Source organism: Anser brachyrhynchus (assembly GCF_964034855.1).
Source record: "Anser brachyrhynchus genome assembly, chromosome: 9".
NCBI classification, from domain to species: domain Eukaryota; kingdom Metazoa; phylum Chordata; class Aves; order Anseriformes; family Anatidae; genus Anser; species Anser brachyrhynchus.
In genome coordinates, this window is record NC_137703.1 from 23583729 (window position 1) to 23600198 (window position 16470).

Genomic DNA, 16470 nt, shown 5'->3' on the forward strand with positions numbered 1-16470 from the left:
TCAATGTATTGTGTGAGGCTGAAGTTCCCTTAAAAATTAACTGGTAACACTTTCTTAATTTCTGAAATAGTAACTTTTCCCCAGTTGTCACAAATTGCCAGCTTTCCTGGCACACATGGCTAAAACCTTTACTTACTAGAAGGCCTCCACAAAGGGATTACTTTGGGAAGAGGCCGTTCAGAGCAGCTTCTCTTCAGACGGGAGGTGCCACTTCCTTCCCTGTGTGTGTATCTGCAAGGAATGTTTTTTTAGCACAGGTGACTTCTTTGAGTTTTCACTTCAACTTCAGATTAAAACCTTTGTACTGTGTTTGGAAAGGTCTATGTTTTGGTGTTGCTTAGTCATCTGCAGGTGTAAACAGACATCTAGACTCTGGTTTTGCTGGTATTGGGGTTAGCTTGCTTTTGCAGCAAGAATGGAGACCTCTTCATGCTTAGCTGCTTGGGATTAGTTTAAGAGTGCTTCAGTGGGTTTTAGTGCCAACCCTCCTGACTCTTGATAGCACCTGTTGTCCTGGTTTCAGCTGGGATAGAGTTACTTTGCTGTACAGTGCTGTGTTTTTGTTTTAGGATGAGAACAATGCTGATAACACACAGATGTGTTCGTTGTTGCAGAGCAGTGCTTATCCAAAGTCAAGGCCTTGCAGCCTCTCACAGTGCCCTGCCAGCGAGGAGGCTGGGGATGCACAAAGAGCAGAGAGGGGCACAGCCAGGACAGCCGACCCAAATGGGCCAAAGGGAGGTGTCATGCCGTATGACATCGGGCTCAGTAATAAGGCTGGGGGAGCTGGCCGGGGGCTGCTGCTGCTTGGGGACCGGCTGAGCATCAGTTGTACATGACTTGTTTTGTATATTTCTTTTTTTCCCCATTCCCTTTTCTTTCCTATTAAACTGTCTTTACCTCAACCCACAAGTTTTGCTGTTTTTTTCCCCGAAGTGTGTCCCCTGTCCCCTGGAGGGCAGTGAGGGAATGGCTGTGTGCTGCCTACCTGCTTCCCAGCTTAAACCGCACCACCTGTGCAAGTGTTTCTTACTGGGTTCCTGCAGTCTAGATTGCTGAAGATTTACGACTCCTGACCTAGTAGCAGCGTGGGACTGGTTCAGAGCTGGTGTTTGGCCCAACCGGAATGTTTTCCTGGAATCTCCTTCGCTACGGAAAGTGGCCTAGAAACCTGGGAGTGGAAAGAATAGTACGAAGCTGGAGCTGATGAGTCCTGACAGCAGGAGCTGTGCAGTCAGGTGTCCTTGTAGTACATCCCTGGTTCTGTTAATACGCTAGAGAGAGATGTGAGCTGATTGTGTATGGAGCGATGTCGTTAGCAGGATTTGCCAGCTTGGACTCTGCTTATGAAAGCAGCTGGACCCAAACTGGCTTTGAAATCAGTATCCTGGCAGTATAAAATTCCTTAAACCTACAGAGATTAATGAATAATATTGACATCAGAAGTGCTTAACTACTAAACAAAGCTCGAACTTGCTTACAGAAGGGAACTGTTTCCAAATCTTTCTTCCTGTGGTGAGTGTTATGTTTTGGAACATAGTTTTGGTGTGTAGTAATCTGTAGTTCTTTGCACTGTCAGCATTACAGTTGGTGCATAACTGAGGATATCTTCTTGGGGGGAGGGAGAAAGCTAATTTGACATTTACTGGGCTCCTGAGAGGTAATATCTCATTAGAGCTATTTAAACCAGACTGACATTTGTAATCTTCCTGTGCAGTGTCTGGATCTAAACTAGAAGTGCTCCGTTATTGTAGGTCTCACACTGTGCTTTTTCTAGTTGAAGGACAGCTTCTACTAGCAGAGGTACTTGCTCTGTCAGAGTTGCCTTGTTATGCTACCTTCACAGCATAGAAGAGAAGGGTACTGCAGGACTAAAAGCTTAGTTTTACTGGCCCAGCTGAATCTGTGTTATTCCTAACTAGCACAACTGTGCTAACAGGAGTTTCTGAAGTGTGGTAGCTCAATGCGTTGTGTAAGCAGAAGGCCTTTTGTCTCTCCCATATCCGCCTTCCCACACGCTGGAGATCTGTATCAGTGAAGTAGTTATGACATGGTGAAGGGTTTGGTGGTTGAAATACATGGCACCAGAACAGAAGTAACTGAACTCTCAGATTCTCTCAGGCTTTCTGCAAAATGAGATGGATAGTGCTGTTTTTTCTTTACTAGTAGTTTTTAGTGTGCCTTTCCCTCCCCACCTCACAAGTCTATAACCCTACCACCAAATACAACAACAGTAAACCTACAGACAGGTAAATTCGTATTCCTCTTAGCCTTTGAGCCCTTCTGGAACTCCTGTAAGTATGGAATCCAGCTAGGAGGATAGTTTTTAAACCAGAAGCTTTTCTGGTCAACTTTGTTTGGTCAACAAATGAATAGGCTGAGTTCTACGCAATGAATAGGATGAGTTCTGTAGTCCTCTGTGCCAAAGCTGAAAACAGGTGATTGCTCAGACCGTAGGACTGCAAACTTAAATGTTTATGGAAATCATGGTAGGTAAATACAGTTATTTTGGGAGTTTTTCCTGAAGTATAGACTCAGAGTAACCAATGGTATGAAGAGAAATATAGGTGAAAACTTTATCGTAACATACTGTATGCACTTGGCCCACTTTTTCCTTTCCATCATAAATTTAAGTTATGGCAACTCACAGTCTCTTCCTTAATACCTCCTGGGTTTTTAACTAGGTCAGGGTGAGTAGGTTGAAGCTGGTTGTGATTCTGTTTCCCTCATTGCTGCATGCTGTACTTACTGATCTAATTCTGAACTTCCCAGTACCTAGTTGCCAAATGTCTAATGACATTCCTTGCAGGTTTGAAGCTTGTTGGCAGAGAACAGATGCTGTTCTTCCCAAACCAGTTGGAAGAGAGTCCTCCTGAACTCTTACATTTCATGAGGATAGCTATTCTGATAGCTATTCTGAATCTTGATTTCTACTTATTATTGTCACGTGATATTTGCTTGTCTTTGCTGTATCTTATTTTGCAGCTCCCGTGATATTCACTGAGGTATGGTGGAGGCAAGCAAAATTTCAGTCTTGCTTCTGTCAACCCTTCAACAAAAGTAGACTTTCAAATATTGCATACGCTTAATCATTGTGACTTCAATGCTGTCTTTTTTTCTTACTGCATTGGTGAACCAGTGGGACATGGACTAATTATACTTTTCAGGGACAGTGGACAATGATTATGGATTGTTGGATATGTTCCACTGTTTCTAGGGGCTCCCATGTAACGTGAATGTTTACTCTTGGCTCCAACTGGCCAGGCTCTTCTCCTCTAAGCAGAGCATTTTGTTTAATAGAGTTTTAGTTATCAAAAGGAGGAGTATAGTCAGGCATTCGGTGCATGAACAGAGCTTTTGAGCAGAGGCTTACTTGTGGTGCTGTTGTGAAAAGAATAATATTAATATTAAATGGCTGAACCAGTGTGCCCAAGGAGATGGGGTAAAGGAGAAGGATTTCAGAGAGCCGTAGAATTTTTAGGCGTGGTACCTTTATAGTAAAGTTGTGCAACTTTGTGATGAATTCAGGTGCTTCTTTATGTACTATCCATAAAAGCAAAGGAGTAAGTAATTCTGTTATAATGGAGTTATGGAAGTACCATCATGAAACCTGGGCAGGAGCATTTTGTTAATCAGCCCTGCAAGTCTGGTTAATGTATGAAGTAGGTATTCTAAAATACATGCTTTTTGGAATATCAAATGCAAATTTCTCAAAGCATGTAATTTTTGTTTCTTTTTATAGTTACTTTGTTTTTTCTCTTGTACTAAGTTTATATTTAAAAGCTAAGAAAACTTCGTGACTGATAGAGCATCTGGTCTCCTAAAGCTCGTCTTTGTGCAGATTTATGTGCCCTTTACCAGCTCTTTGTACTTTTGTTCCATGTCTTGGAGATAATGCCTGGGCATGAGTCAGCACCTGCTGGGAATGGCTGTGTGCTGATTTGTTCAGGTGCCTTGACCATGCAGCTGTCAGGCCAGATAGAGCAAAGAACTGAAGCTCACACTGAAGTAATGTCAACTGAAGTTGCTGATCTGATTTTCTGCTTTTCCACTGGACTTTTTTTTTTACAATTAATCTTTTGTTATCTCAGGTACTGTCACGTTCAGGTAGTGGATTTAAAAGCTGTGATTAGTGGGAAGTAACTAGGGTACCAAAGATGTAGATGCTGAATGATCGTTCCCTACCATAATTTAACAGTAAGTTGTGTGGCATTAAAAAAAAAAAGGCAGTTCCTTGATCTTTCTTGTAAGACTGTCTTTTAAATATCTTTGAAATAGTGTCATGATCTGGTCAGTAAAAATATGCACATTTCTTACTTTGCACCACCTGTAAGCATCTAGTTAGCTGTCTATTACCTAGTTATCTAGCTATTATGTTAGCTATCTACCTAGTACTGTTAGCTATCTTTCTATAATCTTAAAATAAGAAGTCACTATTTCAAAATACACCTATACAATGAGCATGCTGACCACAATATTTCCTTGTATTTTAATTTCCAATTTTGATTTCATCCTATAATACTGCATAGCATGCTGCCATTTGCTTTTTTTTGTAGATAGCTGAATATTGTGTATTAGGGCTCACTTGAAGCATAATCAATGCATTATTGTGGATCCCTGTCAAGTCAGATGATAGTAACAAAAGTATAGCCAGAAAGAGCGTACAGGTCACCAGCAAGCAAGTAAAGACAAGAGGCCTTTATTGTGTTCTGAATGCTTGCTTGGAACGGCTGCTGATGTTCAAAGCATTGGGTGGTACTTCATACAGAAATAGACAAAAGTGTGCCTTTTATTAGTTCCTTGGGTGATGATAAAGCTTTCTAAAAGTTGGCTTTCTAAAGAATGTTTTCTTTATAAGACTTCTAAGAAATTACATTTACTCTTCTATGAATGCTTTATGTAAAGGAACTTGTATGAAATGTAACTTGCATCTCTGGTGTGCAAAAATAAATGTTTTAGACAGTATTTGTATGGCTACTGCTGTCAAGCTGCTTATTAAAGTGCGCACTGCTTGCTGAAGATAGTGAGGCTAAGTGTGGGTTCTGCTGCCTGGTGGCTGCATCTTGCAGTTTCACCCATGCTCATTAGTAATGCTTTTCTCTCTGCTTCCAGTAACAGAACCAACAAAGAATGCCTGTCAGGTTTAAATAAGCTATTATAGTGACTTAAGACACATTTCAGTTAGTGCTTTTGTGTTTAGCTATTTAGAAGAAAGGAGTTGCTCCAGGAAATGTTTTTGGAAGCTTCCTTTCTGAAGGCTAAATATGCAAGAACCCACACGTTTAAGATGCTTGCATCAAGTGTCATTTTAAAACAATGGATTTGAGCAGTACAGTCCTCCTTATTACCTGTTTGCATACTCACAGAGCTGACACCTACTCTAGCTCTATAGCTGGTAGTGACCTCAAGTCACACAACATCTCACTTTCTGGTTTCTCCTAGAAATTGCCAGAAGGGCTTGAGACTTACTGAGGTGGAGTTTGGTTTTTTGTTTCTTCTCTTGCCCACCCTCTGAATGCTTAGGTACTTCAGGGTGAAGGTGAAGCAGAAGACAGGGAGAAAGGTGAAGAAGTGGGTTGTGGTTTGACCGAGTTGGTCTCGGGGTGGGTTTCAGTGCTACCAGTGACGTGGTAGTTGTGGTAAGCTTCTTTGATCTGACTTGGGTGATACAAGAAGGGGGAGGAATTTGATGGCCTGAAATGGGTAGGGAATAGGACCTCCTCTCTCTCTCACTAGCTTATTTTAGGCTGGATGTAAACTGATCATCACTGTTCAGCCCTGGGTGTTTTTCTGCTGGGTGCAGGATGAAGCTGGGGCTTGTCCAAAATTAGGTACAGCTCTTCCTTTCCATCAGTGTTTCCTGATGTTCCTCTCAATATTACAGTGGGGGGGGGGAGGGCGGGCACAGCTGTGTAAATTCAGGTACCAACTCCTGCTAACAGATATTCTGTATTTAGCCATAAACAAGGCTTTTCTGCTCCTAGCAATCATCTGACTGCTAGTTGGTACAGTTACACTTACAAACCTGTGTACAGAAATACTACTGCTGGCCCGCATCAGAGCATCCCATGAATGTTGTGACTTTATACACCTTGTCGGTAAGGTAGGGCTTATGGTTGATAGAGTGAAGGATTGTTATTGTTCATTTAAAATAGTTTAGGACAGGCATATGACTTCTTGACTGTCTGTAGCTTGCAACTTCTTCACATGAAGAAGTATTAAACAATTACTTTCAATTTCGTTCTGCCCACTAACAGACAGCAAATTATGACTGTTTAACTTTGCAAACTCCAGTCAGTGTATGAAAGTTAACCCTTTTGTGGAGCATAGCTGCTGAACAAATGCTGTATAGTTTGTACTTCAATTAAACTCCTCAATTACTAATGTTATTTTTTTAGATGAGTATTTAAGTAATTTAGAGCTGTACTTTGATTGCTAGATGTTTTCCATTGTTTGTCTCTGTCCAGTAAACAATGAGACTATGGAGTGTGAGATATATACAAGCAGGCTAAATAAAACCAAGATGCAAAGGATAAAAAATACTTACACTGTCTGTCCAATCTGTATAATCCTAAGAAATCTTTGAAATGACAGCTAAGATCTGTGCAATTTGACTACTGTGTTTGAAGATAGATTGCTACAAATTAGCTGGCTACAGAAAGATTTATTTGTTCCCCCCCCCCATTGTCCACTCCCAGAGTTAGTGCCTGTCTTGGGAAGGTGATGTAGTTTAAGTATCACAGCTGCTACCATAATTTGCCAACTTTCAGGGCAATCAGTTTATGCATAGGCCTGTCAGAGCATGTGCTTCCTCTGAAGGTCATGGGAGACAATGCTGAAAACCTGATACTGTAGAAGAGAACACTTGTAGGAGGCTTATGAGCGGGATGGTCAGAACCATTTCAGAAAGGTTGTGGGAAGAAAGCACAAACATCATAAAACCAGAACCTTTTTGACTCTGATTCTCTGGAGGAAACCTGTTTTAAAAGGGCAGAGTCTGCTTTTAGAGGATAGCTAATGTTTGGTGTATTGTTTGGATGCATATTCAGGTTAGGCATGGAGTGCTCTGAAGTGCTTAAGGAAAGCCTCATTTTAACAGTGTTAGAACTCTTGTGTCTTGTTTGATTTTCAGAACAGTCACTTTTCCTCTCGTTTTGGCTGGGAGTTGAAGCTGAAGATACTAAGGGTTTTGCAATTGGTTCAACTTTTGCTGACTCACAACTGCGATGAGAAAATGAAAGCAGAGCGAGAGTAGTTCTTTTCCCTCTTCTCTCATACCCTCGCTAAAATTAAAAGTATATGATACCAAAATGATCGCTAAAGTTCAGAGACAGCATCATAGTAAGACTGTTTAAAAAGAGTGTCTATATCCAAATAGTGATTGTAAATACTAAAATTAAAATAGTTTAAGGCTTGCATCTGGTACTTAATGATGTGGCATATGGACTCTGCCAATGCAGGTTAAACCATGAAGTGCAGTTAATAGTTTGTATGCATCAGGTGAAGGAGAAGTGTCCTGAAGATCATCACAAGTAACAATTGGGTGCTTTGGCGCTTCATGAATGCATATTGCAAATATTTTGGAAAAGCAGTGTTTTCCAGTGAATGGATGTTAGGATTCACTTGCACTGCAGTGACAGATGGTCTCTCAGCTTCAAGTATTTAGACCAGTACATGCTGCACCAGTCAGTTGTTACAGAAGCTAAGTCTGGAAGAATATATTTGTACCCATGCACTTCTTAATCCTTTGATATATTAGCAATTGTAAACTTGAATAGGTTTTGAATTAAGATATTTTCTGTGATTAATCAGTCCTTTTTTTTATACAAGGTATGCAAACAGATTTGGCTAGGCCTATTTGATGATAGATCATCAGCAATTCCAGACTTCAGAGATCCACAGAAAGTAAAGGAATTTCTACAGGAAAAATATGAGAAGAAAAGATGGTAAGACAGCTTTACAATTCATAAAGTTTGCTTCTGACCAGAAGGAAAGAGTGACTGATGTTATCCTTGTTCTTGAGTGTGCTTTCCTTTTTGTATGCTCTTTGGACTAGATTGCATAGCTATCTAAGGTAAAAATGTTTTTTGGACTTCATTCATAGTTCCTGCAGGAAGCAGAGAAGACGTATTGATGACATCACCTTAAGCCATTTCTGTTTCAGTAGCAATGTGAAGTATGAGTCCTGCAGGTTTTTATTAGGATGTAGAAGACAATGGGTGGTTTGTATTAAAAAAGCATTGTAGTTCATTTAAAAATCTGTCATTCAAATCCTAGGTATTTTTGCAAACTAAAGTAGTGATAATTTATTGCAGGCCTAGTGGTTAAAATAGCAAAGCTGAGATCTACCAGTATCCATGCTTCAGCCTTGTATGTGTTGGGCAGAGCTTTTCATGCTAAACTTATAAAAAAACAATTGCTCTTTTGAATGTAGGTATGTTCCTCCAGAGCAAGCAAAGGTGGTGGCGTCAGTCCACGCATCCATATCGGGGTCTTCTGCTAGTAGTACAAGCAGCACACCTGAGGTGAAGCCCCTCAAATCTCTCCTGGGAGAAGCTGCACCTGCACTGCACTTAAACAAGGGCACACCTAGCCAAGTGAGTACCTAATGACAGCTGAAGAGCTGTCGACTCTGGAGTGGACCTTTCACAGTAGAAATTTGCATCTTGCAGCCTTCTTATGAAACTCTTTATTTTCCCTGTACTGAATTTTAGAGACTTCAGAATGCAGTGAATAACTATTATCCAACTTGTAAAACAGCTTTATTGCTTGTGTTAGTACAATATTTTACATGCATAATTTTGAACTTGCTTGTTTATATGCTGCTACTTTTTTCTTCTAGGTCATTTTAATCCGAAAGCCTGCAGTGGCATTTCCTTAAATGCTGTCACAGTATCATAAAATAGAGTATCTTCCTCCTACTGTAAGAGGAGGGTCTGTGCCATATACAGCATCTTAAACTTGAGGAATAAATGACCAGTTAAATATGCTTAGCACAGCCTTCTAGCATTTTGCAAAAGCCACTTGGTAAAATATCAGGGTCTTTTTTTTGTCTTATCTAATTGAAATGTTGTTTGTAGTCTCCTGTTGTAGTTCGATCTCAAGGACAGCAGCAACAAGAAAAGAAACAATTTGACCTCCTCAGTGACCTTGGCTCAGATATCTTTGCTGCTCCTGCTCCTCAGTCAACTGCAACAGCAAATTTTGCTAATTTTGCACACTTCAACAGTCATACAGGTGAGTATTCAGAGCAGTGTATCCTCTTTATAAGTATAAAAAGTAGATTTAGGTTTTTATGATACTAGGCTACCCTTATGAATAAGGTATATCTAATTTCTGTGCCTTTAGAATGCTTTATCAGTCAAGATTTCCTTTCTACTTTTATAGAGAGAGGTGGAACACGCATGCTGATAATCATGATTTTTTTTTTGGAGTGGGAGTTGCTATAGCTATTTTCTATATGTATGCATAGAATGTTTTCTGCCCACTACCAGAACTTTAAATTTTGTAGGAGAGAGTGAGAGGATGAGTAACCGAATATAGGGAGAAGCTGATATTAGACTCTCAGATTTCTTTCTGAAAATTATTAGGAAGAGCATTCAGGAAAATAAAGCAGATGTAAAGACTTTGAGTTCAAATGCATTGACAATGACTATCAGGTTTTTAGAGGAAAAACAAAGGCATCCTTAGTTTAAAGAATGACCTCTTCCACCCCACCCCTTGTGTGCGTGTCTTTGAAAACTGAATGAAGCCTGTAGTGGGTAGTATTCTCTAGTTTTGAGAAGAATAAACAAGCCTGGAACATGTGTCTTGACTGAGGATAGCAATAGGCCTTGAGTTCTTTAAGAACATCTTCAGTAAAATACATTGAGCCCTCAGGGTTTATTTTCAGCCAAAGATCTTGAACCATAGAAGTCATCCTAAATAAGAGGTTGATTTTGTGGTCACTGAAGTATGTTGTTGTTAACTTGCATTGCAATTGTGGGAAAGTACCTTTGCCTGCCTAGTCTGAATGAGCTTTTCATCTAGTTTTTCTGAGAGAAACTGCAGTGCTGCTAAGCCAACAAGAACGAGAGATGTTTCTTAGAAATCCTGAAGCTGTTAACAGCTGAGAAGAAGTGTGATTGAGAGGACTTCTATCATATACCTGAAGAATTAAGCAAAGTATCAAAGCTTGCTTAAAGTTAACTTTCAAAAAGTGCTGCAGAATAATTAGCTAAATTCAGTAAAATGGAATAACATTGCAGTGTATCTTGTAAAATCCCTAATGTAAGATTTCATGTTAATCCTGGTTTTGGAGGTATATTTAAGTGGGAGAACTTGTAGTGACTGGCCAGTAGTGTAATTGTTACTGAACAGACTGCAGACGTTTAACTCTTCCCAGTAACTTTTCAAATTTGTGCTGAATGAGTCTATATGTGTACTTACTATTTGTTGATTTCAAAAGGTGAAAGTCCTGTTAAAGCTATATTTCAATACTGTTCCAAAACTAGGTAAAAATTCTTCCACATCCTTCTGGTTAATTTTTAAAATAGTAAAAAGCAGTATAAATGCTCCAGGATAAATATAATATTTCAACCAAAAATTAACAGCATCTCTTAAGTGTTGAAAATCCAAAGTCTGACTAATGCCCAGATGTAGTGGCTAGTTTTCTACTTCAATAGTTATACATTGTGATCATATCCATGGCTCTTCCAGAAAACCCTTAGAACCCAAAACAGTTTAAGGTAAATGAATTTCTAGAAAACAAAACATATTTCTGAGCATGTAATAGCTGAATATTTATGCTAAACTGTTTTAACAGAAGGATTTTTCTTATTTCCTAGGATAAAATATTTGTAAGGCTTCTACAGTGTGCAGTAACCACAGGGTAGTGTTAACTGCAACTAATAATACAGTGTTACAGCATTGTCCCTTTTGAACACAAGAAGGAAGGTTGGTCAGCCCACCTACCGCCTTTGGCATAAAACTGAGCGGCATATTTGTCATTTCTGTCACATACCTACAGCAGAGGATGGAAGAACTTGTATGTGACCAGGCACTACTTTCTCAAAGTTTATGGTCTGGTGTTCTTGTTTTAGAGCTTTTTTGCTATGCCTGCAGGGGATGGACTTGTCTCTTTCCCTTCATGTACACTGTGGCTAACTAAAGAAATCACTGAAGAGCATCAGCAAATTTAAGGTCTTCTAGTATAAGTTACTTGTTCCTTAATTGCAGAGACAGTGAGTGCAGCAGCTGTTAGGAAAATATTAAAGAACTTGTGCTGTGATCTCTAAAGTCTAGATGTAAAGCTTGAAAGTCTTATATGAAGAGCAGCTTTTGATATGCTCCTTTTTTCTCCAAGTTTATTTCTAATGTATTATGTTTGCTCAGGGCACTGTTGCATGTTGAGGAAAAAACCTGCTGACTTTTTGTTTACTTTCTGTATTTAAAGTTCCATAGCTCCTACAAAATTAGATTTTGAAGATGACTATAGGTGGCTGTTCTTTGTAGTTTACATACTGGTAATAGTGACAAAAAGGATTAAAAAAACTTTTGGCCGGTGGACTTCCTATAAACTAAGAGAATGTGTACAAAAGATTTTAAAGAAGTGTGGTGACACAGGACAACTGTCACGTATAACGATGGAGAAGAGAATTAACTTGGAAAAAGTAAAGTAGTATGACACAGTCACTGTCTTTTAGAGAATTATTTTTGGTTCTGTAATTGAGCATGTGCTCTTCAGTTTCTTAACATTTCATACATTTTTTTGCACACTGAGTAGTGCAAATCTCACAGATGAAACTGAGTGAAGACTGGGCACAGTTTTCATTTCTGTGACTGGTGCTGTCAAACTCAAGCTAGGTTTAGCCAGCCAACTTTTATACTGCCTCGTTCATCTGCAGTCACAACAGCAGTTGCAAATCTGTGTCAATTTGCACTCCCCACAGGTTGCCTAAATTAATGTTGTTCTTGGGCTTCTGGGTGGAAAACTCAGGACGGACTGTCAATTCCAGAGCTTAAAAACATGATCTACAAATCATTCAGGGACAGGAAAATACAAGTCTTACCTGGTCTTTACCTTTGTGCCACTTCTATACAGATTTAAACTTTACCACATGAAATAAAGCGAGATTAACATCTGAATACTCTGCAGAAGCTTTTAGAGCTCTAATGCTTTAACATGGATCCACTCGCAAATCATAAGTTTGTGTCAGCTGATGCAATAAAATTAAGTGGACCGTAACATAATACATTCTAGTTCTCTGATCTAGACTCATAAGTATTTGATATCAGATGCTTGACATAAGTCTGAGTGGTTTAAGAAAAAAAAACAAAACCTGTGACAATTCTAGGAGTGACGTTTGTGTTTAATCCTGTTTGGTCATTTAAACATCAGTCCGAGTAGCCCCTATCCAACTGATGCATCAGTATTTAAAGCACCACTTTCATAAGCGACTTACAATTGAATTCTGAAGTTATTCCTCTTAAAAAGCTACTGGCTTAAAGCTGTGGAATTTGGGGATAAAGTCTGTATGATACTGTTTGAACCAATACAGACAGTACAACCGAAGTTTTTTCCCCCTGTTTGTATCAGTGTTTTGTCCTTGCATACTTTAAAGGTGAAAGCTTTAGGACAGAACTTTCCCAAGGCCTTGCTTTCTCATTAGTTTTCTTGCTTGTTGACTCTTATGCTTGCTTCCAACGAAAAATAATGTTAAGTACCTTACCCTCTCTCCCAGTATCCTGTATGAAGGAGAAAAATTGCACTTTAATTTTTTTAGCACCACTGTGTTTGTATACGAATGATTTTAGTTTATAAACCTGAGGTACAGATGCTTTTAAAATAGAAATGAAGTGAAATAATGCAACATAGTAGTAGTCAGCAATACCTGGCTGTTAAGTACTTAATTGGCTTAACTTACTGTTTCTCTGTATATTTAATCTACAGAGTCCCTCTAGAATAAACAAATTGTGACCTAATAATATATTGCAATCTATTATGCTAGAAGGCATTTTGTGAGCTTTAGAAAGCAACTCAATTTAAAAAGCAACTCAATCTATCTACCTATATATAAGGTTTTGGTTTGCATTTGATTAAGAACATTTTTTCTGCTTATTCCTTGCTTGTAAGTGGTTAAGACTTTCTGTGGAGCTTATGAGTTTGGCTTTTAATTCTTGTTGAATCTGTTGATGCTTGAATATCCAGCTGTTTGAAGTTAGATGGTTTTTAACTTTTATTTTCTTCTGTAGTATGGCACAAAAGGAAGGCACAAACTGAAATGCTATTTGAACTTTCCTTGGATTTTATTTTGTGGATACAGTCTATGAATGCAATCTTCTTGACATTGGTATTGATTTCTGTACTCTGACTTTACTTTTTTTTTTAAACTGAATTTTGCAGTAAAATGAACTTATAAACCTAGTCAAAACTATTCAGGTGGTACCAAACTAATTTTTTCTAAGAGGCACTTTGTGTATTAGGAATTCAAATTGTCAGTATGTTACAGGAATACCTTGTAACTTTATTATTAAAAAAAGTTCAGTTAATCCAAAAACTCTGTTTTGAAAACTAGCGTTTAAAAACTAGCATTTAGAATGATACCTGGTTTGGCTTCTGCAGGTAAACATCTGGTATTCTGTACGGTTTGGGTTGTTTCTACCTGACCAACCACCTTTGCAAACCTTCTAGGGTTAAGGTGAACTGTACCTGAATCAAGTCATGCAGTTGTGAGTAGTAGCGTGTGTGAGGAGGAGAGAAGTAGCATTAACTGTTGTAGGTCTGTGAAGATGAGTCACGAAAGCTTGTTCCAAAGACAGCTTTTATTTGTAGAATATCATATATAATTTTCATGTAAAAGGAAATTGCAAGGTAGGACACAACCCTTGGTGACTGTCACGGCCATTAATTCAGTTAATACATCTGTTTCTGTTTGTTTCCCATATCCATTAACATGTTTTGTTCCTTTGCAATTTACAGCGCAGAACTCTGCAAATGCAGGTTTTGCAAACTTTGATGCATTTGGACAGTCTAGTGGCTCGAGTAGTTTTGGAGGTTTCCCCACAGCAAGTCAGTCTTCTTTTCAGCCCCAAAATACAGGTAGAACTCCTAGCACTTTTGATTAATGCTTAATTGAAATAATTCTTACCTTTATGTTGAAAGGTACTTAAGCTGAGGTTGTTTCTTGCATCTGCCTGCTTTAATGCAATCAAGCCATCTGAAGCTCTGGGGAAACTCAAAATGAATTCTTTGTTTGTTGTTGATTTCCTTTTTTCCGAATGCTACTAAGAAGTCTAATTTTATGGCACCATATGTTTATTAGCTCTACACCTGAAATAAATAATAAAAAGTACTACTTTTGGTAAATACTGAATTGATTGTTAATCTTGTAAGTGAGGGGTTTTGGTAGACCCAAAATCACATCACACTACCAAAATAAGGGCATCTATGCAAATGTGTAATAGGTGCGCATACTTTGTGTATGTTCATGTGACTTCATGTGTAGAGCCTATTGCTAAGATTTATTTTTGCTTTCCTTTAATTTGATCATGCTTTAAAACTTTTGCTTGAGTTTACACTTGCTGTTTGTCTAGATCTTTGGCTGACTGACTTTCTTTTCCTTTTTTTTCTTTTGAGTGTGGTGTCGTTTTAAACTTTTTTTCAAATTTTCTTTCTCCCCTCTTATGTTAACTTTAACCCTCACACAATTTCTGGCTGTCCAGCGTTCAGAACGCTTTCATCTAGCTGCAGTTTTGGTGAATTTACTTCAGCTTTTCCTCTTCAGGCTGTACACAGTAAGTTCCACACAGTGGAAAACTCAGCTTGCTTCATTTTATGCCATTGTAGTATAGCATCGTCATTTCTACTGTTGCATATGTTTTAACTTCATTGATTAAGCTATTAAAACGTTTTGGTTTTGGAGTATGAGTGGAGTCTTGAACCAGTTGTTGTAGAGTGTGATACACATAATGGAGTAATTCATTTAAATTTTAAGTACATGACCTGTCTATATTAATAAAATTGTCTGGATGGTGGAGAAATGGAAGCTCATGGTTTTGTATTTAAACATCAGTTAATGTGGACCTAAGCTAGATTTTTCAAATTGATTTATGTATATCTGATGTAAGTAGAAACTCGATATAAAAACAGCTGTTTTGCATATTCCCTATTCAAATCCTTCTGATTGGATGTAGTCTAAAAATCTGAGAAAAGAGAACAAAACTCTCTAAACTTTGACGTAGAATCATTCTACTTTTGGACTTCTAGGCTGCTTCATTTTTGCCTGGAATGATGACTGACATCTGAAATGGTCAAGCATATCATACCATTAAGTGAACTCAAGTAGTTCATTAGATACATGACAGAAAATGAAGCTGCAATATTCTGAATATTAAAGGTTCAGACAAATATTTGTTACTCTAGCAAAATATTCCTGACATTGCTTTAACAGCTGATGGGTAGCACATAGATCTGAAAGATTTGAAAGATCAAATTATGACTGGTTTAATCTGGTGAAGCTTTTGGCCCTGATCTGCAGACTGAAAAAGACAATTTTTTTTCCTGTTGGCCCAACTTAAATTTGAAGGATATGGGAAAGGATCTTATACCTGTGGGATGGGGCAGGGGGAACTTGTTGCCTCAGGTAACTGCAGAGAGGTGGGATTATTGTACCATCATTTAATGTTGGAGATGCTTCAAAGCTAATTAAAGTATCGATCACATTTAACTTTTGTTACAGGTGGAAGTGCTGGATCAGTGAATGCTAACTTTGCTCACTTTGATAACTTCCCCAAATCCTCCAGTGCTGACTTTGGAGCCTTCAATGCTTCTCAGAGCAACGCAACAGCAACTGGAGCCAGTAAAGCTGCAGTGAATAAACCAAATCTTCAGTCAGCAGACAAATATGCGGCTCTGGCTAATTTAGATAATATCTTCAGTGCAGGGCAAGGTAACTAATTTTATTTTTGACATGCTTATAATGTGTGTGTACTTAACCACAAGGATGGCTGTGCCTGTCAACTTAGTAACTATTTCAGAATGTCCTTTCTTTAAATTATGAGTTGAATTTCACTTCAATATATTCTTAATGTGTAAGACATTAAAGCTTGAGATTTTTTTAAGGCCTTACTCCAAAAGGATGTCATCAGAAGGCTGCTTTTTAGGAATCTACTTGATATCAAGATGAGTAACTGTCCAAATATCTGATGAGTCATACAGCAAGGCACATATATACACATTCAAATACATATAAATATATTTGAGCTAAGTTTTTTATATTTATATAAAAAGCTATGGTGAAGGCTCGTGAGTGGAGAGCTGCAGTTGTTGCAAAGAACTGCCAGAGTAACTGTCCTACCTCTCTGCCACAAAAAGATTTTGCTTTATTTTTTTATAAGTTAGTAGCATTGATATTCTTCCAATAAAATGTTTTTTTTTGTGTGTGTACTAAAGAAGTGCTGTCTAAAAAGCAGCTTAAATTTCACTAGTGT

At 38.4% G+C, this 16470-nt stretch overlaps 1 protein-coding gene across 4 annotated transcripts in view; it reads left to right on the forward strand.

Annotated features, from left to right (window-relative positions):
* The window catches only part of AGFG1 (ArfGAP with FG repeats 1), a 38965-nt gene that overhangs the window by 12006 nt on the left and 10489 nt on the right, over positions 1-16470 (forward strand). For 2 of the 4 annotated variants that reach the window (XM_080604012.1, XM_080604013.1), the window contains exons 3-7: positions 7831-7946; positions 8435-8597; positions 9081-9237; positions 13961-14080; positions 15720-15929. In XM_080604012.1, the coding sequence (XP_080460138.1) occupies positions 7831-7946; positions 8435-8597; positions 9081-9237; positions 13961-14080; positions 15720-15929 (766 nt within the window). Of the gene's footprint in view, positions 1-7830; positions 7947-8434; positions 8598-9080; positions 9238-13960; positions 14081-14703; positions 14776-15719; positions 15930-16470 lie in introns of all 4 variants that reach the window. The other 2 variants (XM_080604015.1, XM_080604014.1) reach the window with 2 other exon arrangements.